The sequence below is a fragment of the Polychytrium aggregatum genome (assembly GCF_025602895.1).
Source record: "Polychytrium aggregatum strain JEL109 chromosome Unknown BJ171scaffold_22, whole genome shotgun sequence".
NCBI lineage: Eukaryota > Fungi > Chytridiomycota > Chytridiomycetes > Polychytriales > Polychytrium > Polychytrium aggregatum.
In genome coordinates this window covers 183136-209541 of record NW_026516224.1, presented here as the reverse complement: position 1 = coordinate 209541, position 26406 = coordinate 183136, and the positions used below count along the sequence as shown (strand labels likewise).

Here is a 26406-nt window from a genome sequence, read left to right as displayed (position 1 = left end):
GCGGCCGCAAAATGGACCGGATCTTGCTTTGGATGAATACACATGTCCGGGAAACTACCATGCCCGCCTCGATTCGTTGGATCCATCGACTGCTGTCCACCAGCGACGCATCGATATCGACTGACAGCCCTTGTGCTCCCCCTCGCACGATCGGCTGACACCCATGGTCTGTCCGTCTCTGTTCAGTCCACCCGCGCAGCCCGCCGCGGTTTTTGTTTCCGGCTGCTGCCCGGTCCCTTGCTCGATCCCCTGGCCTCCCGAAACGATCATCGGCGCCACCAAGCCCCTCGCTGGGTTGCAAGTCCACCGACAGCCCGCCTCGCCCGCCTGGCTGCTCTTTTCTCTCCCTCGCCAGCCCAATGCTCCTCTGCCTGCGCTGTCTGCTCGACTCTGACGACGAGCCCGGTCCATCGCCGGCCAGCAACCCTCCGTATTCGCCACCGACCATGACGACCGCCGATTCCTCCTCGGCCCAACAGCACGCCAGCCCTGCCGAGGCTGTCGCTGCCTCTTGGCGACACCCGCTCGAGGCCCTCATCAACCTCGCCCGCGACGAGCCCGACTGCCTGGCAATCTACACCCACGAGAACTCCTGCACCGAGACCTTCAGCTACCGCCAGACCTGGGATCGAGCGTACTCGATTGCACAGGGGCTCAGGACCCTGCCCAACTGGTCCGAGGACGACAAGGTCGTTGCGCTCTACTGTGAGCCCGAGACCCACTGGGTCTTTTACACCTACGCTCTCTGGATTCTTGGAAAGTAAGCGTCTCCCGAGCCGCCCGGCTCAGAGCTGCATATCCCGGAACCATGGTCGGGGCAACGCCCAACGCTCCATGATCCAGGCAGCAGAAACGGCAATGTTGTCCCCCACGACGGGTCTTGCTCCTTGCGCCGTGCCTGCCATCTGGTCGAAACGCTGGCTCTTTCCACCCCTTCCCCACGGCCATGCTGCTGCTGGTTGTCTGCCCTCCGCTCTGCCCTCCGCTCTGCCCTCCGCTCTGCTCATACCCTCGCTCCTCATTCTCGTAGGCAGGTCATCTACTTTGCTCTCAACTGGCCAGCCACCGTCCGCAACCATCTCGCCCAGAGGCAAGTGTCTGGACCCCTCCAGCTCGTCGCTCCCTGCCCCCCCCACGACTCGTCCTTGACCTCCAAACTCAGCCACTCACATGGGCTACCGCACCCGTTCCAGATTGAACATCAAATACGTGCTCTATGGCCTATCCAAGCCCGGCCGTGTCCACGGCTCGGAGCTCATCGACGCCCGCACCTTCCCCTTGCTCGAGACCATTCCCGAGCCCTCGCTCGCCGTGTGTGCGCCCCTGAACGACTTTATTGGCTTCTTGAGCACTTCCGGCACCACAGGTGAGTCCTGCGCTGCCTCGGTGCAATCAACCATTGATATTTATCAAGCTTGTGCTAACGATCAGCGTCCTGGATTTCTCTTCCAGGTATTCCCAAGACGTAAGTAGCCTATGATGGCCAGCCATGTCACTGCTGTTGCCCTCCCTTCGTCGATATCAGCATGCTCCAACACACCCGCCCGCCCCTGTAGATACCCGGTCGCGCACAAGCTTGGATTGTCTGTCCGTTCGGCGATGGATCTTCCGTACATCCGCCAAGGTGTATTCCAGGTATGCATGGTCTCAGCCCTGGATCCCCCAGGGCATTCAGTCGAGGCATCGGGCCAAGCGCCACCTCCGAGCGCTGACAGCCGTTCCATTACTATTACTGCCCTTCTCATCACCTTGCGATTCTGTGCTGTCCCTCTGTCGCCGCACTGCCTCCAGGCACCCTCGTTCACCGCAGCCATGATGACAATGCTGCTGACGCCCAACATGAAGAGCTCCATGTGGTTCCCAAAGCCGTCGCCAAATATTGTCGAGAAGGCAAAGGGCGTCGTTGCCCTGCTGGACGACGGCATGGACTTTGTCAAGGCGGTAAGAATCCAACAGCTGCTGTATCATCCGACATGTCTGGGAAGAGACGGTCCATGTGGGCGATATGGCCCGCTCGACCACCAGCGGCAAGCGAAAGCTGACTCGGCTGATGCACACGCCATGCAGACTCCCTCCTTTATGAGGATCGTGTTCAAGACTGCCCAGTCGATGCGGGAGCACGTCCAGTGGCCCGAGGTCAAGTACGTCGTCCTCATGGCCGAGATGATTCCAGTACCTCTGGTCCAGCTAGCTCGCGACCTGTGCCCCAATAGCATCATCCACTGCGGATACGGCTCGAGCGAGGTAAGTTGTTGGGAAAATAGGATGGCTTTCGTGGTAGCGACGCTGATTAATTGTGCCGAGAGTCCGCATCGACTTTGGTCGGAACGCGCCGTTCTGATCCTGCACTTGCATCTCTCTACCTTCTGTTGCTACTGCCATCAGGCTGGCATTATCCAGGCGTTCTCCATGTGCACTTTGCATCCAACGGATCCGGTCCCCACCAAACTGGTGTACGTCTTGCGCAAGCCAAATGTGCGCTGTCTTCTTGTAGATGACCAGGGCGACCCAGTAGCCCCTGAACCCGGCAGCACCGGCATTCTCTGTCTAGCCGTGCCCAAGGAGGATCCCGTCCGCGACCACCCCAACTTTGTCCACTCCAACCCCAACGACAAGCTGGCATCCTTTGGCTTCCTGGAGGACGGATCTCCTCGCGTTTGCACTATGGACTGGGTCGAGATGGTGGGCGAAAAGTCATTCTCGGTGATCGGAAGGTAAGTCGTATTGGTCGTGCACATGGCACCGTACGCACGGAGGCGCTGACTCGACGATTCTGTTGCTTATGCACGTGCTGCCCAACAATCTCCAGAGTTGGAAGAAAAGTCAAGGTCAACGGCGTCTATGTCGATCTCCAGGTGCTCGAGGACCTCCTCGTGTCCAAGATGTCGGGCTTAATCTCGGACTGTGCCATCATGCAGACCCTGGAGCTCAAGATTGTTATGCTCTATGTCCCCAAGGAAGGCAACGGCCCTCGCCTGCTTCCGCGCCAGATCCTCGACATGGCCGAGACCATCTTCAAATTCGAAAACATCTCCAAGGTGCCCATCAACAACTGTATGGAGTTGCACGAGATGCCCTTCAACGAGTCCGGCAAGCGCGACCTCAAGAAGCTCAAGCGGATTGCCGAGCGCACCGACACCTACGGGCTCGCCGTCAACTACCCGCCTCTGCTTGTGGAGGACTCGAAAGAGTCCCGGATCGCCGCCAAGGTCTCGCGGCTCGGCAGCGAGATCCTCGAGGCCGAGGCCCTTGATGGCCGCGACTACTACATTGCCGGCGTCGGCTTTGACTCTCTCACCGTCGGTCGCCTGGCCCTGGTTCTGCACCGAGAGTTCGATGTCGACATCTCCCCCGTTGTTCTGCTCTCACACGGCATGACGCCCAAGAATGTGGCCCACATCATCATCGACATGCTGGATGACCGTCCCTTCAGCCCACCCACGCTCGATCTGGCTGCCGAAGCCGCCAAGCTCGACGACTCGACCGTGACCTCGGCGCACCTCCCTCCGTTTGAGTTCCAGGCTGCTCCCCGAACCATCCTGCTGACCGGCGCCACTGGGTTCCTTGGAGCGTTTTTACTTGCAGAGCTCTCGCGCAAGTTCCCTTCATCCAAGATCATCTGTCTGATTCGCGGTACCGACATTGCGCACGCGACCGCCCGTTTGCGCGAAACCGCCGAGATCCTCCTGCTGGAAACCCAGCTCGTGGACCAGTCCGAGGTTATTTGCGGCGATTTGTCCAAGCCTCAGTGGGGGCTCTCGGACGAGAAATGGGCGGAATTGGCAGAGCGCGTCGATGCCATCGTCCACAACGGCGCTGAAGTGCACTGGCTCTACAACTACGAGCGGCTGATGGACGTCAATGTCGGAGGAACACAGGCGGCTCTGCGACTTGCCACCACTCACCACCTCAAGCCGCTGCACTACATCTCGACCATCGGGGCCATTCCGAAAACCAAGCCTGCGGACAATTTTGTCCTCGAGAAGGTTTATCCAGACTGGAACGTCTCCGGCGGTTACGCGCAGACCAAATGGGTCTCTGAGCAGCTCATCGAGAAGGCTCGCTCGCGCGGTGTGCCTGCAACGATCATCCGGCCTAGTATCATTGCTGGCGATAGCGTGCACGGAGGTGAGTCAGACTCGGCCGGTCGAGCACACGGACATGAACAGCACTAGACTGCTAACTCATCGCGCCTCTTTTACCTTTGTATGTGTCCACAATGACATGCACCACCGATCCTATCACATGCACTCGTGGTTCCCTCCAACCCCCCGGACTGATCTCGCGCTTGCTCAGTGTCCAACGTTGACGACTACATCTGGCGCTATGTCAAGGGATGCATCCAACTTGGCACTGCCCCGGCCCATGCAAATGTCGTCAAGCTCAGCCTGAGTCCCGTCGACCATGTCGCCCGCATCGTGGCTGAAATCGTCTCGTCGGAGATCGCTCTGTCCAAGTTTGTGTTCCACATCAACGACTCTGCATTCAGGTACATATCGTGGTGCACGCAGCCAGCGGCTCGCATCTGGTAGCTGGCTACGGTCTCGTTTTCGTGCGAACATGCTCACGCCACCCGCCGCCGTTTCCTCCAGTTTCAGCGAACAAGAGCTCTTCCGCGTCGTCGCGAGCTACGGCTGGACACTGATTACCGAAAGCCGTGAGAAGTTCAAGAAGCAGCTCTCGTGGGCCAGCGATGCCGAAGCAAACGCCTTGTTCCCGCTGATGCATGTCATGCTGAACATGTCCTTCGATGTCGACAACAGCAACACCCGCTCGGTCTATCCCCATCCCAGCCCGGCTGCTGCTGAAACCGTGTCCAAGTGTCTCCGATATCTCATCAAGATTGGCTATTTGCCCAAGCCGGGCGATGTGTGTCTTATCGGCGACGATGCCCCGACTAACGCTTTGAAGCCGTTTGGCCGAACTGGCCGTCACTAAGCCACAAGAATGGCCTTCGTTGCGCTGTCGTTTCGATTCCGCTTCATTCTGGTTTCTTTCCATTTGCGTCGCCCCTTTCACCTTCCCAATGTTGTAGCTTTTTGTTTGGCAAAAAAAAAAAAAGAAACGAGGCATCTCCTACTTGAAGCCAATAACACAAACATTGACTTACATCACCCTGGCTGGCAAAGAATATCCACCAGATGGCCAACTAGATTGCCCATGTTGGACCGGACCGAGACAGGGGCGAGAATGATTGTTTGAGCAAGCCACAGCCAAATGCAACATGTCCGTCGTCTTTTGCCTCCCTCGTTCGCTTCCTGCACTCGAACTTGACAACAGCAACAACGACGCTCAAGATGGCTGATGGTGAATGAAAGCGTTGCCGACTGAAATGATATGTAATAGACGACTGACTCGTGGTTGCCGGGACCAGACGACTTTGACGCTTTCCTCAAGCGGCATGGGCTCGGGAGGAACAGGAAGCGACTTCTGGAGAACGAATGCGACACCATCGACTCGGTATGTGCTGCTGAAGTGGTCGAGTGTGGTCGCTGTCCAGTGGCTGATTCTATCAATTCGAAGATCCTTCGTTTGCCAGATGATGAAATGAAAGCAATTGGCCCCACACCTGGGGCCGTCACCAAGATCAAACGAGCCAAGCAAGGCCATCAACAGCAATCCATCACCGCCCCTGCTCCAGTTAGCGCCCCTGCCACCGAGCGAGAATACAACCCGCCTGTCCTCAACCCTGAATGGACTTGTGCCAACGGCTTCCATATCCACGACATTTTCATCAGGTTTGTCGGTGGCGCTTGTTGTTGCCGATGATCCATTCACATTCATCTCGCATCCATCTCATCGATATTGCATCCATCCAGCTATCGCGTGGCCAGTCAGGAGGTGACTGCTGTCAAACTCCACTCGGCCCTCAGTGTTGGCCGTGTCGGCGAGCAGCATCCCTCCCATATCTACCTGGATGTCCGTTGTCTCGAGAACGGACTGAACTGGGAGGATGGCTTTATGAACGGCCTGGCCAACTCCAAGGTCTTTGTGCTCCTCCTCTCCGAGGCTGGACTCGAGAGAACCAAGACTGCCGACACTTGCCCAGACAACCAGTTCCTCGAGGTGAGTGTCGTCGATCCAGTCCAGCACCATCATCACCATCCACTCGCCATCCACTCACTGACGATCCTATCCCAGATCGAGCTGGCTCTGAAGCAGATGAAGGAGACCCAGAACACCCGCTCTCCCGTCCAGATCCTGCCGATCCTCATCAAGTCCAGTGCGATGATCGACGGCACCAAGTACACCAGGGACTGGTTCCCCAACACAATCGACTTTCCCAATGCCATCCACTGCCACAGAGCCAGTCCCTCCAAACTCGGCCAGATCAGCCCTCCCCTCACCGTGCGCCAGACTCTCGAGGAGTTGCTCAAGTTGCAGGCGCTGATTGCCGCCGACGACTATGCCGTCACCAAGTGAGTGTGTCTGTGTCGGACTTACTGATGGCATCCATCAGTCCATTGATGCAGACCATCCAGATGCTGACTCACACATCCACAGACTCGTCCCCGAGATCCGTGAGACCTGGAAGAAGACCAGCCTCGTTGCCACTGTACCAGCCTATCTGCCGAGTGGATCGACTGTCCTCACTGCCAACGAGGACCACGCCCTGCGACTCCTCCTTGATCCTATCGACTCGGCCCTGGACAGGGAAGCACTTGAGCATCTGTTTGTCGAGGGCACTCGCCAGTGGCTGTTCGACCAGACCATCGAGTGGACTCGTCTGGTCTCTGAAGAAACAAGGGTCCTGTGGGTCAATGCCGTTGCTGGAGTGGGCAAGTCTGTTGCTGCCGCCCAGATCGCCAACATCCTCCAGGCAAACGCACAGCTGGTGTCGGCCCTGTTCATCAAGTACAACGACATCCGCAAGAGCGATCCACGAGTGGTGTTAAACACCATCGCATACGGTCTGTGCAAGTGGTACTCGCCGATCGGCCGCAAGCTCCTCGACGCCGGTCACAAGAAAGACGACCTCGACAAGATGAGCATCTCCGAGCTGTTCAAGGCCTTGATTGAGGATCCACTCGCGGCTGTCGGTGGCTACAAACCACAGGAAGCGATCGTGATCATGGTGGATGGACTGGACGAGTGTCATCCCCGCGACGAGATCCTCGGGTTCCTGGCCAGTGGACTGCAGCGACTGCACACAAAGCATCCGTGGCTCAAGCTGCTGACATCCCGTCCCGAGGACGATATCAAGGCAGCATTCGATGGAGTCCCGACCAAGACGATCGAGCCCTCGAGCGAGGAGAACATCCGTGATCTCGAGGTGTACATCCATCACCGACTGCTAGTGCACGGCACTCTCATTGACTCGGACCGCACCGAGGCAGTCGCCATCCTGCTGGACCAGTCCAAGACATTCGTGTGGATCAACCTGATCCTCAACACCGTCGATGCAGCATCCACAGACGGCCCGGTGACACTCGCCACGATCAAGGACATCAACGACAGCGCCGCCGATGTCGGCCAGCTGTACCACAAGACATTCGCCAAGATCCATTCGCAGTCGAGCCACCCGGCCGAGTCGGTCACGGTGGCGTCGGCGATCGCCACGGCCCAGTCGATCCTGACCCCGCAGATCATCGCCGATGTGTTTGGACTCGAGATCGGCGTCGTTCGCGAGTGTCTCACGAGCCTCACTCTGGTCCTCGATCCTGGCGCCAATGGACTGGGTCCCCGAGACAGCCAGTCCACCAACACCGAAGTCAAGTTCAACCACAAGTCGGTGGCGGACTATCTCCTCGGCGACACATCGACTGGCCATCCATGGCATGTGTCGGACTCGTTCCACACGGTGTTTGCCAAGGGATGTCTCGGAGTGATCCTCTCGCACGAGCCGGTGATCAACATCTGCGAGATCTACGACTTTCACGACAAGATCGCTGACCTAGAGGACAGGGTCGCAGCCAAGATCACACCGTCGCTGCGATACAGCGTCGCCCACTGGATCACACACTTTGTGTGGTGTGTGGGTGGAGTGGCCGAGTCGAGTCCGGTGTGGCAGTCGGTCGAGATGGTCGATGTGGCAGCGGTGCTCACTCGGTTCGTCAAGACACATGTGTTCTTCTGGCTCGAGTGTGGGTCGCTCACACATGTGGTCAAGCCGATCATCGAGCAACTGGCTGTGCTCCGAGGAGTGATCACAAAGGCACCCAGCACCATCGTCGACGACACCACGAAGGAACTGGTCAAGGACACGTATCGATTCATCCGCGAGTTTGCCGATCCGATCATCAAGAGTGCACCACAGGTGTACAACTCGGGGTATGCATTCACACCGAAGGAGACGGCGATCTACAAGACATATGCCACCCAGCTCGAGGACAAGATCCCGTTCCTGGTCACGGCTGGTCCAGCACCCACCTGGGATCCGTGTGAGATGACATTGACTGGTCACTCGAGCCAAGTGAATTCTGTGGCAATCTCGCCCGATGGCAAGTGGATTGCCTCTGCCTCAGACGATGAAACTGTCAAGGTGCGTAGTGTTACCACGGGTCAAGTCAGTCGTAGCCTTGAAGGGCACATCAAGCCCGTAACCTCGGTGGCGATCTCACCCGATGGTAAATGGATCATCTCTGGGTCATACGACAAGACTATCAAAGTGTGGGATGCCACCACTGGCCAGATGGAACGCACCCTCGAGGAACACACAGGCGCTGTGAACTCCGTGACGATCTCACCCGATGGCAAGTGGATTGCCTCCGGTTCCGGCGACAATATAATCAAGGTGTGGGATATCAACTCGGGCCAAGTGAAGCACACTCTCAAGGGGCACACAAGTAATGTGAGCGTCGTGGTCATTTCATTCGATGGATTGTGGATTATCTCTGGCTCTAACGACTGGACCATCAAGGTGTGGGATACCGCCACAGGCCTGCCGAAGCACACCCTCGAAGGGCACACCGACTGGGTGAGCTCCGTGACCTTCTCCTCCGATGGCAAGTGGATCGTCTCTGGCTCGGATGATGCGACCATCAGAGTATGGGATTCGGCCACCAGCCAGCCGAAGCACACCCTCGAGGGACACACGGACAGTGTGACCTCTGTGGCGATCTCACCCGATGGCAAGTGGATTGTATCTGGCTCGAATGACAAGACCATCAAGGTGTGGGGCGGCATCACAGGCCAGCTGAAACAGGCCCCGAGGGCCACACCGGCGATGTGAACTCTGTCTGATCGAATGGCTGTTCATTTGCGAGTTGGTTTCGTACACTCGCCAACTTCCCTTTCATCCCGCGCATCTGGCATTCCACAGTGTGTGAGTTCAACAATGGCTGTGAGTGTCCTTGAAGAGTAGCAGCGGCCTTGGATACACTGGGACACCCCGTTTTGAGCCATGACGGGGTTTTCTTCTGGAACCTGAATACACCCACCCACTCATCGCAATCATGGCCAAACACAGCACCCTCGATTTCCGCATCGCTGCACTGTGACCGGTGGTCTTCACTCGGAGGCTGCCAAAGTGATCTGTTCTATTATGGCATAGTTAGACGCCTGCCGTCGCATACTACGCTGACAAATGGGTTGTGGGCAAGTGTCCCATTTCCCCCTGAATACAGTGTAAAGTCCACACTCTCCATGTCGAGATCGGGAGCAAGTTTGTGTCTGGAATCCGCTTTCGAGGGCGCGCTGGCTTCACATTCGCTGCTGCTGAACCTGCTCCAGATCTCCCTCTGATCGCCCAGCCTGGATCTGCATCGCATCCCGACCAACCAACGCCGGGACTGGACATGGTCGACATCTTCCAGACCATTCTGGACCACCACCACCAGCATCACGGTGTCCGACAGCGCCTCGATGAGCATGGACAATCAGCAAGCCAGATCCAGATCCAGACCCAGCATCCAAACCCACGCCCCCTGGATCCGTTCGATCTGGCCCACAGCAGTTCACGAACACCCGCGATGGCCTCGTGGGAGGAACTGCATCGGCAGTGGAGCGAGCACATCAGCGGATCGTGGGCTGCCCATCTGAGCCAGCCGACATCGCTCCATCCGCTTGGTCCCGGGGAGGTGTGGGGCGCATTGATGCACGAGTATTCCTCCGGCATGGGTGTGTCGGTGCGTATGGCACTGCTCATGCTGCAGCGATGGACAGATCGGATGGCCTGGCCTGGGTCGGCGAGGGAGTGGTAATGTCTGCTCTCTCGGCGCCGTCATTCCCGTCGCCGAATCTGCCGCTTGGCTCCCCGCACGGTTGACCTTCGTCAAGGATCCCATTTGCTCTGCCGTGCTGCATCTCTCCGCACCCCGCTTATTCTGACCTGCTTCACCCGGCTCGCTCGTCCAATCTATCTCACTCGGGTCTGTATCGGCCCAACCCCTCCAGCTCGCCGTTGCCTACGAGACCTTTGGATCGACTGGACCAGCAGCGGACCCTTCGATAACCACAGCCACAGCCGCAGCTCCACTCAACCTTCCCAACAGCATGCCAAATCATCCCACCACACCGAGGCTTCGTCCACGGGCAGGCTCTCGCTCGTCGATACCATCCAACCCTGAGGATCGAGTCTCCAGCTCCTCCGAGCCGCCCAGCCGAGACGAAGGCGGCTTCAAGCTTGGAAAGCGCAAGAAGGGGGTCGCAAAACAGGGTCGCTCCAAAAACAAAATCCCAAGCAGCCTCGACGACCTGACCCTTGCCGACATCATCCAGGATTGCTCTGTCCGGGTGCAACGGCGATCGGGCACGGCGAACGCAAGAGAGCTGGCTCGTCTCTTGGAGGCTCTGCGACTCGAGCGAACCAACGAGAGAATCCAGGATCAGAAAACACCTTACCGGTATATCGATGTAAGGACTCTGGCCATCGTCTGGTGTGCTGGTGCTTGCGGACCTGATCAGGTGTGGAACTCGCATGTCCGGCGACTCCCGCCTGATGATCGATCGATCCACCGTGCTCACTGGTGGCTCATGTCTACACCACCGACCAACTCATGCTGTGGCTCGGCCCCATCGTGCGCAATGCAGATTGCTGCAACGCTTGCTGAGCCAAAGGTATCGGGTCTCCATCGAGTGGTCTTCCCACTGCGAACATCGGACATCATCGCCGCACAGCGGTTTGCGCGCAAGTACAACGGCAACATCGAGGTCTATCTCGCCCGGGACGTTGGCGTGAACGACCCAATGCCCTTCCTCCGGAGAAACAAATGGAGCAGTCTGTACGAGATTCATATCGACGATACCAAGTTGGTGAGCAGCTTGTGTCCATTTTGAAGAACTTGAAGTGGGCTCGACCAACTTAACTTGATCGATTCTGGTCAGGGGAGTTGGGAATCAGAGTTGCCTTGCCTTTGATGCAGCGCTGACGCACGCTCTATCTTGAACGACGATCCAACTGTCGACTGGACGACTGGACGTTGAAATCACATTCTCAATCAACGATCTATACCGCCGAACGACCAACTTGAACCTTCGAACAATTGTGCTGCACCAAGCCCGCCAAAGGACTGTCGCAAAAAATCCTCGTTGGAAGCTGCTTGTCGGCCTTCAACCTGAGCCAGCATCTTGGCCAGGCACTCGAAGAGGCCTTGCACCACAAACGAGATCTGGTTTTGTTCTCGGTGATATCTCCAAACAGCCCGATCCGGGTTCCAAACACGCCCAAGATGGTGGTGCTCTCGGTTGCCTATGACGAAGACAAGTATATGCTGTTGCTGAGCGAAGGCGCAACAAGCTCCAAAGTGATCGGCGCCGCTGAACCACAGGCACCGGCACAGGCACAGCCTCCAGCAGAGCAACCCGTACTGGTTTCGGAGACTGCCCAAGAGTCCAAGAGTGTGCTGTTTGGGCACAGCGAACCAGAAGAACAGGCTGCAGCCGACGACCGAGAGAGTAGCGTTCCCATGGATGTATCGGACGGAGAGTACACGGCAACGGCAACACCGGCCACCGCAGCGGTAACAGTAACAGGGGCAGCAACAGCAGCAACGGCAACGGCAACGGCAGCGGCAGCGGCAACGGCAACGGCAACGGCAGCGGCAGCGGCAACGGCAACGGCAACGGCAACGGCAACGGCAACGGCAACGGCGGCTCCAGCGGAAGCATCGCTCGATCAATCTCAGTCTCCTATAGCCACATCGCCACCCAGACCCACAGAGGCTCCTCAGGCCGAGCTGGAAGATGAAATCGTCTCGCTGGTGTGCCCAATCGGCGCCACCCGTGTGCTCTACCCTGTCAGCGGAATGAACTGTCGGCACTTCCAGTGCTTTGATCTGGCGGTATGGATCTACAACGGCGCAATACCATGGCGTCAGCTGTTGGTCTTGCGGTCTGGTGGACTTGCTGGCTCTGGACAGTACCTGTGCTTACACCGCCCCTACCGCCTCTCTCGTATGCACCCACTCGGCTACCGACCGGCGACGGCTCCTTTCTGCTCCGACGTTGCGACGAGCAATCAGTCGTTCCTGGTCTCGGCCAATGATGAAGACGAGCGGCGCTGTCCAGTGTGCCACATCAAGATATCTCCGGACGAGGTTCGTCAAAGCGTGGGGAAGGAGGAGGAGTATATAGGTTTTGTTCTCGCGCCTGCACGGAGCAGCTTTCTGATGGTAAGGCACCCTCTTTTTGATGTTGTCGACGGGATGATGCGTGCAGGATCTCCGATTCAGCAGCGCCTTCTTCCATCTCTTGCTCAAGTTTCCAAACGTCACGCGCTTCTCAGTATCAGCGAACGGGACCACCTTCCGGCCCTTGGCAAACATCAAATTGTAAATATCACTGCTTGTTTTTGTTCGGCCTCAGAGAACGCTTTTGTCACAGCCGCGCTTCTGCTACCACCATTGCTGTCTTCTCGGCGCGAAATCACGAGGGGGGTGCAGTGGCCGATGAATGAGTAAATGACTAAATAAGGGAGGAAAAGAAAAACAGAGCAACGTGCACAGATTTGACATTGGGCCGCCGAGCTTTGGTGCTGCACAAAGCAAGATCGAGCATGGCATGGTCGGCGGCTCCAGTTCACAGACAACGGCGAGTGATACTTCATGCGATGATAAAGATGGTGAAGCAAGGGTGGGGTTTGGGCCACCATGGACAGCCACGAGAGTGAAGGACACTGGAGTGGTGGCTTGAGTGGGGTATCCTTTCGGCCGCATTCACGGTCTGGGTGGGCAACAACGATACCGTCGTCGCTCGGCCAAGAAAGCCCGGCTTCATTGGGAGACCTTCATTTCTTCTTGCGGGAGCCCACCGCGGCTTTGCCCCTCGCCCTGGTCGAGGTGACACCGACCCTTGCCTTCCTCGGGGCCGAGGTGTTCATCCTCTTGTACTTTTCTGGATTCATGCTCTTGGCCATTTTCAAGTAGGACCGGGCTCTGGACGCCTCCTTCTCATCGGACGAGGTCTGCAAGAGCTTGCCAAGACACTCCCATGCCTCGGCACTGTTCAGTTCGGTGGCACGTTCAAAGAGTTTCACGGCGATCACCTCGTTTTTGGGAACCACGATCCCGTCCCGGTAGCAGATCCCAAGATGGACGGTGGCGTCTGGGTCGTTGAGGGCCTGGCCTTGTTGAAAGAGCTGAACGGCTCGATCCTTGTCGACATCTACGCCCCTGCCATCAAGATAGCATTTTCCGAGGGCGTTGTAGACACGGGGATCCGGATCGTCCGCCTCGATGCACCTTCTGAAGTAGTGGAGGGCCACACTGTGGTCTTCCTTGACTTGGTGAAGGCCGCTGAAGTAGCATTCGCCCACTTCATACATGCTTCGGGTATCCCCGCGCTCGGCAAGCTTCAAGTGGTGCTGGAAAAAGGCATCGTCTTCGATGTCCTGTCGATAAATGGTCAAGTTTCGCTTGGCCATCTCGTTTCCTTGCGCCGCGCTCTTTTCGAACCATTCCTTGGCCTTTTGGTAATCTTGGATGACTCCAACTCCATCGCTGTAGCTAACGCCAAGGTTGTTTTGGGCAACGGGATGGCCCTCGCAGGCAGCAATCAAATTCCATCGGAAGGCCTCGCTGTGGTTCTTCCGGACGCCCGTGCCCGCGGAGTAGCATTCGGCAATGTCCTTCTGCGCTTGTGCGTAGCCATGGTTGGCGGCACGAAGATACCACCGAGCCGCCTGCGTGACGATGGCCGTGACGCCGGGCTCACCGAAGAAATAGATATCGGCCAGCTGCGCTTGAGCCTTCCAGAAACCTTGCTTGGCGCTTTGCTTGAGCCAGACCAATGCCTTGTCAATATCCTTGGTCCTCAGCACCAGACTGGCTTTCTTTTTTCTGCCGTCGACATATGTGTAGTCGACACGAGTGTCGCAGCCGTTGGCTTCATCGCCATTGTAGTAATACATCCCCAGATGGAACTCTGCAAGGGCGTCGCCCTGGAAGGCGCTTGCATGGTAGAGGTTCCAGGCGTAGCCAAAGTCTTGCTCGACGCCTTGACCTTCTTCGTAGCACATGCCCAGACAGAACTGCGATGGCGCAAAGGAGTGCGAGTGGACGGCCTCGGTGTAGTACTTGGCAGCTTGGCGGTAGTTGAAAGCGGTGCCGTGCCCAAAGTAAGAGCAATCACCCAGAAGATGGATGGCAAAAGCTCGGTCCAGCAGGGCGCCGCGTTTGCACCACTGAAGGAACTCCTTGGCCATCTCAGAGTCGCAGCTGAATTTTCTGGGATCATCTCCTTCAGAACTGTATGCAAACAGCTCTTCAGCAAGCTTGAAGTTCGAGCAAAGCGACTGGCGGTAGTAGTAGGACGCTTGATCGCTATCCTTTTCGACACCGACGCCATTGAAGTAAAGGAAGCCGATGAGAAAGGCCGACGGGGGGGTCAATTCATGCGACGAGACTTGCTGAGCCCTCTGAATCAGCCGCTTCAGATACTGGACCGCCTTGGGGATGTTCTGCTTGACCGCCCAGCCGATTAGGTACATCCAAGCTAGGATATATCGTGACTGTAAGTGGCTGAGCCCTTCCGAGCAGTACGAAAGCAGCGCCAGCGCTCGAGGGTTGGGGTCCGCTGCTGTTTGCGCGTCGACGTTCAGCAGCATCACCGAAAGCCTGAAGAGAGCCTCTGGATTCCACTGCCTCAGAGTTTGGTTGGTGGAGAACCCGAGCTGTATCCAAAGGGGCACCATGTCGGATCGATGAGTCAGCAGCGGATCCCGACCCGCCAGTAGTGGCTGTGTGCAGAAATCGACCGAAATGGTCGGACAGACCCCATAGCATCCCAAGCAACAGTAAGGAAGCCGCCACAGACGAAATCAATGCGGAAGGTGGCGAGTATCTGCCAACTTACATGCTCCAACTCCGTCTTTGTAAATCCAAAGTTTGTTACGGTGTTATATCGGCTCAGAGCATTCTAACACAATGCAAACTATGATCAGCGTGGCGATCAAGATGATGTATTGACTCAGCAGGAGCACCAGAGTCGTGGTAGCTCACCTGTTCGTTCTCGCCATCAGTCAGAACTACCTCAGAGTCTTCGATCGGCCTAAGGTTATTGAGGAGGTACAGGCTCTTGCCATTCGCTCCGATGAATTCACCCTCCTGGGTGAAGCCAGATGTATCATCCAGAGAGAGTTCAGAGAGAGGGTTAGGCCCCATCGAGACCTACATGGGATTTGCACCGACCAAGCAGCGGGTCCATACATCCAGGCGGAACTAATGAACGTCGACTTGGGCACACAACACTCGAACGGAGCCTACGCACCTCATCTGATGGGTCGTCCATGCTCATGTCGTTTGGATGCTCCAAGACCGGCACGATTGTGGAGCATCCAGAACCGTGGTCTCCTGTTGCGGTACGATGGGCTTTTTCTGGGTTTGCGCGCTTGGCCGGTGAGCGACAGGGGGCTGAGTGAGTCATCGGCTGATCAGCAGCGTCGGTAGCGGAGTCGGAGCCGTGATCGGATTCATCGCCCGAGGAGTCGCTTTCGCTCGAGTCATGCGAGTGGTTTCCATCCGAGGAGTGGCTGGCGTCGCTGTGTTCACTGGCGGGCGACTGGGGCCGGGTCGGCTGATGCGGCGGCTGAATGGCTGTGGCTGGTGATACCAAGTTCGCTGTGGAGCTAGATCCCGGTGAGTCTGGAACGATGCTCTCCGGGGTCGCGATCGAAGCTGCTGCTGGAGCATGGGGATCATGGAGATCATGGAGGACCGAAGGTGAAATTGACGGCATATCGGGTCCAAAGTCATGCATCTATTTGCAAAGGAGTTGGTCAGAAAGGAACTGAGCATCGAGCGGGACCGCAGTTTTTCAACGGAGAATCTGCCGGGAAGAAACGCCAGCGTTCGGCTAGTCTGCGCCTACATTGATGTCGAACATGGAGCCCGCTGAGAGCAGAGAGCTGCTTGCGATTTGAGAGTCGAGCAGGTTTCCCACAACCATGGACGGCGGTTGGTCCGATAGAGCAAACGCAGAGTTGGTTAAACCCGCCTGGGCGGCCAAGACGAGCCGCTCGCGTCGAGCAGCCTTGAGAAACCGATTTGCGTGGCCTACAGCCAAGCCGCATCCCAAAAGCTCGTCTCGGCTCATGTCCAGCAACTAGATGGTTACCATTCCCCGCCGCGAGAGACCAGATCGATGGTGGCGTTTCGGATCCGGGCGAAGGAGCGGATGGCGGGATAAATGTAAGCAATGCAGCTGAGGTAGGAGGGCAGAGGCATGTGGCGGCTGGCGCTATAGCGACGGTTTGGAGAAGCACACGCAGCTGAAACAAGAACAGAGACTGACCACATCGAGGGTGTCGAAGCCTTGGGCTAGCAATATGGAGATGTACGGAGTGAAGTTGTGCCTTGTGAGCCAGGATCTGACGGCGGGCGTTTCGTCCTGCATCTAACCGACGGCGGGAATAATTTGGAGCATCAAAGCGCGATGTTGTTGAGATATAATGAGTCCAGTCGATGAATTATCCAGAGAGAAAGCAGGAGGGCAGGGTGAGAATCAACCCGAAGCAGACGATGACGAACTTGGTGTCGGAAATCCGCACCGGGCATCGCGAGGAGCGAGACGGCAGCCAGAGATGCGTGGAGCTGGTTGCGAACGTACCATCGGAGGCAAGACGACACACAGGGGGCGGGTCGGAGGGGAGCGGTGAGTGCGAGTTGGAACAAAAGTTTGCCCAGCGAGTCCGGGAGATGGACAGGGGGCGGGAGCCCGACAGTGCGGTAAAGATCAACACCCGAAAGCGAAACAGCGCCCTGCGGTGAAGGCCAGGCACGGAGGAAAAAAAAAAAAAACAAGCGGCGAGGGGGTGGGCAGAAGACTGGAGTTGGATTCAAAAGACGGGGCCGAGAACAGGAAGCGAATGGGACTGCCGCCGCCAGATCGTCGACAGGCCAGACGAGACCGGTGCGATAGACAAAAGGGACTCGGCGATAGACAGAGGGGGTTCCGCAATAGACAGAGGGGGTTCCGCAATAGACAGAGGGGGTTCCGCAATAGACAGAGGGGGTTCCGCAATAGACGCAGCGATCGATGCGGCGATCGATGCAATGGATGCAGTGGAGGCAGCGAATCCGGCAACAGATGCAACGGAGCAGATGCGGCAAGAACCCGCCCCAACGGCCTCCCAAGCCCCACGAGAGACAAGGGAACAGGCATGATCTCGGCGGCAACCCAAGACCAGCCCAAGACCAGCCCAAGACCAGCCCAAGACCAGCCCGCGGCTCCTCTCTCGTTCGATTGTCCCTCATCGCACCGCCGGTCGGCCACTGCCATGTCTGCGTCGCCTCCTTCGGTCTCCGCCTCGCCCTCCTCGTCGCTGTCGCAGCCACCGCTGCTGCCGTCTCAGGCAGCCGCTGCCGACCCTGTCGCCCAGCGGCTCTCGCAGCTCACCGCCCAGCTCTCGGACCGCTTGTCCAAAGCAGAGGAAACCATCATCCAGCTACACAGCGTCACCAGTTCGCTCAAGGTGAGCGTCCAGACCACTTGTTCTCTCCGCATGCTTGCACTGGCACCTCAGCCTTTGCCAGAATGACCCGCTGTCCGTCGATCGTCCCTTGACGGTCAGCATGCTGACTGCAGAGTCTCGTGCAGGAACAAGTCAAAACATTCAAACCAAAAGCTCCGGCCGCTCAGGGTAAATCGACACTCGACATAGGCTCGTCGGATATCACGGCTCGGGGGCTATCAGTATCGTGAGGCGGAAATCGGCAGCCTGGCAGCATCAATCCCACCAGCACACTAATCGTCAACTGTTGATCGTGCCCAGCGGTTCCCGACTCGCCCCTGGACCAAGTCCGCAGCGAAAACATGGTGCTCAAACAAACAGTCAAGCAGTACGAGCAAGCTATCGAACTGATCATGACACAGTTCCGCAAACAGACGGTATGCATTTGCTGGTGGTGGGGCACTGTTCTCGCAGAGACCGAGTCCGGATGGATTGGTTGGTGCTCGAAGCAAAGAGACAACATCGACCCAGACTCATGATCGCATATCGTCCAGGCATTTGTTGTCGCAGAGAAAGCAGCTGTCCGGGAACAAGTCCAGGCCATGCTCGATGAAATGCAGGTGGGTCCGCTCGCAACAGCGCCGCTTGAGCCGAGCAGCATTCAGCGAGACTGACCCTTCATGATGCGGCACCGGTCGCCCTCCAGACTGAAATCCACACCCTACAATCCGAGAAGGCGCTGCTCGAAGCCGATCTGTGTCGGGCTCACACAGCCATCCGAGAGGCACTAAGCCAGGACTGCGACTTGGACATGGCCGCTGCGTCGCAGGCGCTGTTGCGGGAGAATGAAGCACTCCGGGAGCTGCTTGCCCTCAAGCAGCCCGAGCAATCCGTTTAGACCTGATCACTTGGGACACGGCCATGCCTCTGCTACCAATGATGATAAAGCCGGCGCCTTCAACACCAAATACATGTGGAGCCTTGCGACATGGATACATCTACTCGGCTCGGCACGAAGTCAGTCGCAAAGCTGACGATACAGCGCTCCTGCATCCAATACGGGTATCTGATCGTTCGAGGCTACACCACACCCGCTTCCATGAACATGTAGTATGTGATGGCATGCGTCTAACTATGCCATAAGAAATAAACAGATCACTTTGGCAGCCTCCGAGTGAAGACCACCGGTCGCTCTCCAGTCTCCACAATCGACATGCACACTGATCCCGGAGTGCCAGCGGTGAGTGGTGCTCTTGGACATACTGAATATGGAGGCAACGTTTCTCAGGCCATGGATGAGGGCGAAGCACCGCATCACAGAATGGTCACCACCAGCGCGCGATGGTGTTTGGAAACGAAATATTCGGTCAATGACCAAAAACCAAGGTGTCCCGTTTTTATTGGAATGACAGTAGCAGAAGAACCCGCGATCCGGCATAGAATTTCCCACGCACCGCCGGCAGCGACACAGGCGCTTTCGACTAGAGGTCCAGATGTTCCAACCCCGACGACCACTCCTGGACATGTGCGCATTTGAGATCCGGAAGGCCAACAGCGGTGCCAACAGCGGTGCCAACAGCGCTCTGCTGCGTCCTGGGGTGGTGGGTGCGACACCCTGGATCGCCTCGGACCAGCACCGCGACAATGCACAAGGGCCCACCGCCAAGCCGAGGAGGGCTGGCCTGGATCAATGGGATGATTTTCCGTCTTGGGTTTGCCAGCGCAGGCTTTGCGCTCTCGCCCGCATCGCCCACATCATGAACTTGGACACTGCTACCCTCGCCCTGGGAGGCGCCGTCGGCAAGTTTGACGATGGCAATCCACCGCCCCTGTTTCGCTGCTCTTGCTCATCCGTTGCACTCGTTCTGCTGCAGCCCTCGCCGGCACGGTTGCCTACCTCAGATCTGCCCCTGAACCGGACATCCACCCGGCCCACCTCCGAAGCCAGAGCGATGTGAGTTGACCACATTCCCACTCGCAATCCTTGGCGGGCGACACTTTGCGAGAGCAGCTTTGCTCCGGTGACTCCGTGGCTGCCGAGCCATGACGGCATTCGCCCAGCCAAGATTGACCTCCTTTATATGCGGCCGATCTGCAGATTGCCCGAACCCGAGTTCAAGGCGAAACTGCCATCATCCGAAACAGAGGCACTCCAAACGGCGTTCCGCTGCTGCGAACCTCGAGCAAAGGCGACTGTCTGACGGTCTACGGTAGGACCTGGCGATGGTGGTCACGATGGCGACGGAAAGATGCTATAGCCATCTTCGTTCACTTCCACCTCCTTGTGCCAGTTCAGGCCAGCAGATTACAGATGCCGCTGTGGTGCAGTCCTCATTGTGTTGATGTGGGCCTCCTCCGTTTCTCCCGCAGAGCTGTTCCAGTCCTCCCTGAAGAACAACTCTGGCAAGCCTTATCTCGGCCATCGTGTTGGCGCCGGACCATATGAATGGATTACTTATGGTGAGAGTACCGCAATGGCATCGTGGAGGCAGACATGATGGGTGGATGGGTGAATGGATGGATGGATGGCTATGCAGGGCTCTCGCAAACCGAGTCATTCCCAGTGTGCTTCCGCCAGATGAGTGATGCTAATGTACATCGGACCATCATGCCATTTCCTCGTCTCGCCGCCCAGACCAAGTCGCCGTCCGGGCCACCAACCTGGGCTCGGGACTCTGCGCCGTCGCTGGTCTCAAGCCCGGCAGCTCCGACAATGTGGGCATCTGTTTGCAGAACTCACCAGGTAGGCCGCGAACCCGCATTCCGAACGATCTATCTGCTCTATCATCGGCCCGGCGGTCTGATGCAGCTGCCTCCTTTCCTATCCAGCCTGGTTGGTCACCGATCTCAGTAAGTGTGCGAACATGGCCTTCTTGGGTCGAAATCGTAGCGACCGGCTACAGCTTTTGGAAGGGCATTGCACCCGAATGCGTATTGCACCAGAAAACGCATTGGGCTCGAAACCGCATTGCACTCGAATCCCACCACACCCTGTCGCATTGGCGTGCTCTCGACCGTCGTCGCTGATGTCTTGTTGGCGATGCCTCGTCACTTTGGCTGCCGTCAGGTTGCGCGAGCTACAGCCTGGTTTCGGTTCCGCTCTATGAGACCTTTGATCAAAACTCGCTCGAGTACATCATCAACTTGACCGAGATGAAGATCGTCGTGTCCTCCTCCAAGAACCTGGATCGGATCTTTGAGCTCTTGAAGAAGTGCCCCCAACTGAAGGTAGGTGATTATGATACAGCTCGATTGCATGCATGGAGAGGGGGTATTAGAGAGCAAGTTCTCCATGACCGGTGCAAGATGACCAGCGCCGCGCCCAGCAACTTGGCTGTGATGGCTGATTTCTTGTTTGTCAAAGGCCATCGTCGTTACAGATGCGGAGACCGTATCGGCAGATCTAGTTCAGAGGGCTGCCGAGGACTCGGCCAAGATCCTGACGCTGGCCGAGGTCGAGAAGTGAGTGTCGCGGCACACAGCACTTGACAGGTCGATGCCCAACACTGAGGCAGCATGGGATGCTCTTTCCCCTCAAACGAGGGAAGGTAGCTTGTCCTTGAAAGTCGATAGTCGCCGATGCAGTTGACTCATGTATCATGTACTTGCTCCAATGATAACACAGGATCGGTGCCGGCAATCAGCTTCCACATGTGCCTCCAAAGCCTAGCGATGTCTTCACGGTACGTGCGCATCGGCTATCGTGAGCACAAGCGGTCGTATTTGGAGCTGTATTGCTGTTGGTTAAGACCCACATTGACTCGCTGTTCCAGATCTGCTTCACCTCAGGAACGACCGGCAGCCCCAAGGGCGTCATTGGTCTGCACAGTAACGCCGTCGGTGAGTTCAGGCAGCCTTCAGAGCACATCAGACATCCGCACACAAGGACCTGACTCATTTGTGCATGGATTGTGTTGTTCCTCCGAACTAAAACCCTCACCCACTCCCACCTTTTCTCGCTTCACAACACCGCACACCTGGCAAATTGGCTATGGCCGATGCAAGCCTGCATATTTGGCATCGTCGAAACGTTCCCCAAGGAGCTGGCATTAACCGACCAGGATCGCCATTTATCGTTTGTATGGACCCCATTCCTTTGCGACCGACGCCATTGTTCGGGCTCCTGAGCCATCGGCAAATCTGACCCGCGTCTGTCTTGATTACAGTTGCCCTTGGCGCACAACCTTGAGAGAGCCTTGACCTACGCCTTCACCTACTAGTAAGCCCATTCAGCAGCTCTCAGCTTGCTTTAGCACGCCGAGGGATCCTTTATAGATGAGACGATGTTACCCCTCGACCAACCGAATCAGCTGACCCACTCTTCTACGCCTTGGCGACCGATAGCGGCATGCAGATTGGGTTCTACCGCGGCAGCATTCCCCAGCTGTTTGACGACTTTGAAGCTTGTCAGCCCACGGTATGACTCGCGTTAAATGATGGCAATACCCTGGGCAATGATGCGACGGCCCGTGACCCGTAATAACCATATTATTGGCCTGTGTCCGCCGAATCCGTACCGCAGTTAACGCTTTGTGCCTGTGTCATAGGTCTTCCCGGCCGTTCCGCGCCTCCTCATTCGACTCTATGACCGCGTGAAGCTCCAGATTTCTCAATCCAGCCCCATCGTCAAGATTCTCTTTGACTTTGCGTACGCGCAAAAGCTCAGTCTCCTTCAGAGCGGCTGGTGAGTCGTCAGTCGGCAAGCGCAGCCATAGCCGGGAGGCTGAAGAAGTGGGCTTTGCCTTAGCTCCTGACCGTCGCCTGACTGTATTGATCGTCTATTGGTTGTATTGATCGTTGTAGCGTTAGGCGAGATACTATCTGGGACAAGATTGTTTTCAAGAATATCCAGAACAAGCTTGGCGGACGGATCCGTCTCATGGTAGAGTTGAATCGACCCGACGCATACTGCCGAGCCTTGCCGATAGATCCAAGATTGACGAGACATGCGCGAGACGGGGGCGGAGGTGGAGGGAGAAGTAGCGTGGGTGCGGACGCCATCTTCGACAGACAGCCTTACAAAGAGAGGAATTGACCATGCCTTCTTTGATTGCTTGACAGCTCACGGGATCGGCTCCTATTTCGCCCAAAGTCCTCGAGTTCCTGCGCATTACCCTTGGCTGCCCAATCATGGAGGGCTACGGCTTGACGGAGCTCTTTGCAGGAGGATGTGTGACGATGGTGTACGACCACCTCCAGCCCTTTGGAGCGCACGTTGGTGAGTCTGACTGAAGAGTATGCAATCCGGCGCGAGCTGATGCGAGCTGACGCAACCTGGATGTCCCAGGACGCTTGAGGAGACACGGTTGAGTCTGGATGCGACCGACCCGTGGCAGTGCAACTCATCTGTAGCACTATCGGTTGCGGATACAGTTGACTGCACTGAGCAACAATAGCTTGTTTGAATGATACTGACCCAACAGCATCATCCGATGCTGGTCGCATTTGATCAGGTGTTCCATTCCTTTGCAACGAGGCCAAATTGGTGGACGTGGCCGACCTGGGATACCGCGTTGACGATCAGCCCAACCCTCGCGGAGAGGTTTGTACTATAGCAAAGGATTTTGAGTGGTTGAGAACCCGAACTCTGCGGCCTCGCTGTAGCATTGGCAACAGCGATGAGCACCACAAATATACCCCCACGACTCGAGAAGCCAACGGTGGCGCTGGTGGATTGAGGGATTGATGGATTGATGGATTGATGGATTAATGGATTAATGGAATGCTAATACCGTCCCTTTCTCAGCTCTGCTTCAGAGGAAACGCAGTTACTCCAGGTAACCAATGTTGCTCTGGCCTGTCTGGTCATCCTGTGAGGGACAGTCGACAGGGTTCTTCACAGCACGGAAATGAGCTTACGGAGGGAAGGCAGTCAACGCTGCTGCATGTTGTAAACTGGGTCGTCCCCGTGGCTCCGCTGATCATTCGATGCACCTACAGGCTACTACAAGAGCCCAGAGCTTACTGCTGCCGCATTCGATGAAAACGGATGGTTCCACACGTGCGTTGTGTCTGCGATACTGATATGCGTTAACCACTGTGTCGATGGATAGGCACTCGGATAGCCCATATGGCCGACTGACTAACTAACTGACTAACTGACTAACTGACTGACTAACTGACTGACTGACTGAATGGCTTGTTCCCACCATCAGGGGTGATGTCGGCGAGCTCTTGCCCAACGGTACCATCAAGATCATCGATCGAGTCAAGAACCTCTTCAAGTTATCCCAAGGCGTAAGCGTCTGCCCTTGATGTCGTTGCACTTTTGGGCCGTATATCGACCAAGCACGATTGATTTGTGGCGATAGCTGCTGCGTGTGCCGGGTATGTTGCGTGGATGACTAACGGCTCTGGTTCTCGATCGGCTTGCCTCAGGAATACGTGGCGCCCGGTATGTGTGGCAGAAAATGCAAGAATAGCAAGGGCTATTTCGAGTAGCGTGTGGATGATGCACCATTGGATATTGCAAAGCGCCGTGCTGATACATCAGCTGCCACGGTTGACTCTGGGAATTACAGAGAAGGTGGAGAATGCCATCAAGAACAAGTAAGTGTGGAGGCTCCTACAGCGATGGCTCATGCCTCGGCTTGATGGCGGCTGTTGGAGCGCTTCGTAGCGTCTTGTAGGGCTGGTTGCAATGCAGGACAGCCATCCGCCGCATTGACAATCACGCAGGGAGGTGCTGATGGCAACGCAACACTCTGCCAGGTTTATCGGACAGGTGTGGATTCACGGTGACTCTTTGGAGTCTTATCTCATTGCCGTAGTTGTTCCCGAGCCCGACACCGTCCTGACCTGGTAAGGCGACCTGGCTGATACGACTCGTCTGAAGCGACCACGCTAAACAATGCACGAAGGAAGCCGATCATCGCGAGTTGGTGTTGCTCGTCGTATCGATTGCACCCGTGAGCCGCATATGACTCAAATGAGATGTCTGAACAGGGCCAAGCACAACGGACTGGAGGGTAAGTCCATGGCCGAGCTGTGCGAAACTGAGGCTTTGAACAAGCTCATTATGGACAGCATTGTCGAGTCTGCCAAGGAGGTAAGCCGCCACCACAGTCGATCAATCTGCTTGCGACGAGTCTCGGTTATGGCACAGGCACGATCGTAGTAATGCGAGTGGGACTGCTGCTGATGCGACCGCGCTGCTTCCGCTCACACAAATTTATGTGCCTGCTGTATGCAGCACGCCCTCAAGAGCTTCGAGACTCCGCGACGCATCCATCTCCATCCTGATCTCATGACCCCCGAAAACGGGTTGCTGACTCCTACGCTCAAGCTCAAGAGGTAGGTGATGTGCACCCACCCAAGCTTGTAGCGATGGATACGTGTGGTCTTTGATCGCTGAGCGAACCTAGCATACCATGGATCAACGGGCACTGATGCCATAATTCGCTGGATGGTATCAGAAACGTGCTCAAGACTCATTTCAAGACCGTCACTGATAAGCTCTACGGTCGCGCCAAGTAATGCGTTTGCAAGTCGACAGCCTGTACCAGAAGTCGCTGCCCGGAAGTGTCTGGCGTGGCTACTGGAAATGCTGGCCGTTTGTTGGTCTGACAGCACTGTGATGTCGGGGGCTCGTGTGTCTATCCTTCAAGAATCAAGACCGAGCCCCGTTGTTTGCACGGATGTGGGACGCGGGAGAGATCGGGATTCGAGTGCAGGGAAGAGGGTATGATCGCAAAGGAAGAATGTATGTATCCAACACCCTCTCAATCACACACGGGGCCCTGTCGACATTCGAGAGCGATGCCGGGGTGTTTTGTTGGTTCAACCCGACGGCTGGTCTGGACCAGGCTTGGCGTTCTTGGTTCGCAGCTGGTTGGGAACGAGACGGAGTAGCGGTGTAGTGGAGTGTTTCTCGTACCAACCCCTGCCTGTTGTTGGTTTGAGGGAACACAGTTTTGAGATGATTGCAATGAGTAGGCGATGTGTTCAGGTTCCAGAAAAAGCAACTGCCCTGGCTCAAAACGGGGGTGTCCCATTTCGCTATGGGGACACTGTAGACTATTGTGTATTAGGTCAGGGTGGCGAGAAAGCAACAGGTCTGTGATTATATAACGCCGGCGTTGGGTCTCATTAGAGGGCGGAGACTCGAGAGGCTGATACGGTACGCAGTCGGTGGACCCGGGGAGTGGCGCTCTAGATGACTGGGAGGGAAGGGTCCGGGTGGGGAACAAACATAAGTGACTTGACAACAATATTGAGCGGAGGAAAGACCTGGGTGCTGCCTTGGTATGGATTCAGATAGTAGGTGCAGTTCGGGACGTTGATGCCGTTGACGATGTTGATATTGCAGTTGGCCGTCAGCACAGGGAGAACAGGGTTCGAGGGATTGTACTGCTGACAGCCCCAATCTTTGTAAAAGTCAACAGAGTAGCCCTGAGGAGCAATGGTGCCAACCCTGTTGACGATGCCATCGCTGCCGGCTGAGAATCCATAGCAAGTCGTGATGGGGTCCGCGGTCTGAGCTGCCTGGATGCTGGTCCAGGCCGACGTTCCGCCACCTGGAGGAATATTACCGACGAGCTGGACCGCTGTTGGACGTCACGACAAGTGGATCGCCGTCC

General features: G+C 56.7%; 6 protein-coding genes across 6 annotated transcripts; 4 read left to right on the top strand and 2 right to left on the bottom strand.

Moving 5' to 3' along the window:
- The first annotated feature begins 158 nt into the window (after positions 1–158).
- On the top strand, positions 159–4234 carry BJ171DRAFT_133235 (male sterility protein-domain-containing protein). Its single transcript, XM_053105645.1, has 9 exons — positions 159–760; positions 1031–1090; positions 1194–1366; positions 1453–1465; positions 1557–1635; positions 1792–1941; positions 2068–2244; positions 2386–2714; positions 2810–4234. Exons 1-9 carry the CDS (start codon positions 360–362, stop codon positions 4173–4175), a joined length of 2748 nt encoding a protein of 915 aa, XP_052965880.1. The 5' UTR covers positions 159–359; the 3' UTR covers positions 4176–4234.
- Positions 4235–8943: 4709 nt separating this feature from the next.
- BJ171DRAFT_507999 (uncharacterized protein) lies at positions 8944–9428 on the bottom strand (the record flags this gene model as incomplete). Its single annotated transcript, XM_053111272.1, has 2 exons — positions 8944–9321; positions 9381–9428. Coding segments are annotated over 2 exons (244 nt in total), but the record flags the coding sequence as incomplete, so codon positions are not given.
- An 860-nt stretch (positions 9429–10288) lies between these two features.
- On the top strand, positions 10289–12940 carry BJ171DRAFT_133183 (uncharacterized protein). Its single transcript, XM_053105644.1, has 4 exons — positions 10289–10794; positions 10972–11193; positions 11439–12476; positions 12598–12940. Exons 1-4 carry the CDS (start codon positions 10435–10437, stop codon positions 12712–12714), a joined length of 1737 nt encoding a protein of 578 aa, XP_052965878.1. The 5' UTR covers positions 10289–10434; the 3' UTR covers positions 12715–12940.
- A 62-nt stretch (positions 12941–13002) lies between these two features.
- On the bottom strand, positions 13003–17114 carry BJ171DRAFT_133179 (uncharacterized protein). The gene is made up of 7 exons (XM_053105643.1): positions 16984–17114; positions 16669–16770; positions 16246–16479; positions 15646–16134; positions 15378–15482; positions 15232–15294; positions 13003–15049 (listed from the first exon to the last, which is right to left on the bottom strand). Exons 1-7 carry the CDS (start codon positions 16984–16986, stop codon positions 13166–13168), a joined length of 2880 nt encoding a protein of 959 aa, XP_052965877.1. The 5' UTR covers positions 16987–17114; the 3' UTR covers positions 13003–13165.
- A 435-nt stretch (positions 17115–17549) lies between these two features.
- On the top strand, positions 17550–18998 carry BJ171DRAFT_507995 (uncharacterized protein). The gene is made up of 5 exons (XM_053111271.1): positions 17550–17848; positions 17974–18016; positions 18149–18264; positions 18382–18447; positions 18534–18998. The coding sequence occupies exons 1-5, from the start codon at positions 17654–17656 to the stop codon at positions 18723–18725; spliced, it is 612 nt and encodes a 203-aa protein (XP_052965876.1). The 5' UTR covers positions 17550–17653; the 3' UTR covers positions 18726–18998.
- Positions 18999–19491: 493 nt separating this feature from the next.
- Positions 19492–25778, top strand: BJ171DRAFT_507994 (long-chain-fatty-acid--CoA ligase 5). The gene is made up of 26 exons (XM_053111270.1): positions 19492–19627; positions 19702–19781; positions 19926–20037; positions 20198–20287; positions 20463–20570; positions 20657–20677; positions 20895–21055; positions 21192–21289; positions 21453–21510; positions 21601–21667; positions 21833–21906; positions 21994–22046; positions 22172–22244; positions 22375–22511; positions 22631–22709; positions 22889–23045; positions 23281–23369; positions 23574–23604; positions 23768–23828; positions 23983–24064; positions 24206–24221; positions 24349–24376; positions 24539–24628; positions 24773–24875; positions 25020–25120; positions 25243–25778. The coding sequence occupies exons 1-26, from the start codon at positions 19585–19587 to the stop codon at positions 25301–25303; spliced, it is 2073 nt and encodes a 690-aa protein (XP_052965875.1). The 5' UTR covers positions 19492–19584; the 3' UTR covers positions 25304–25778.
- Positions 25779–26406: the final 628 nt, after the last annotated feature.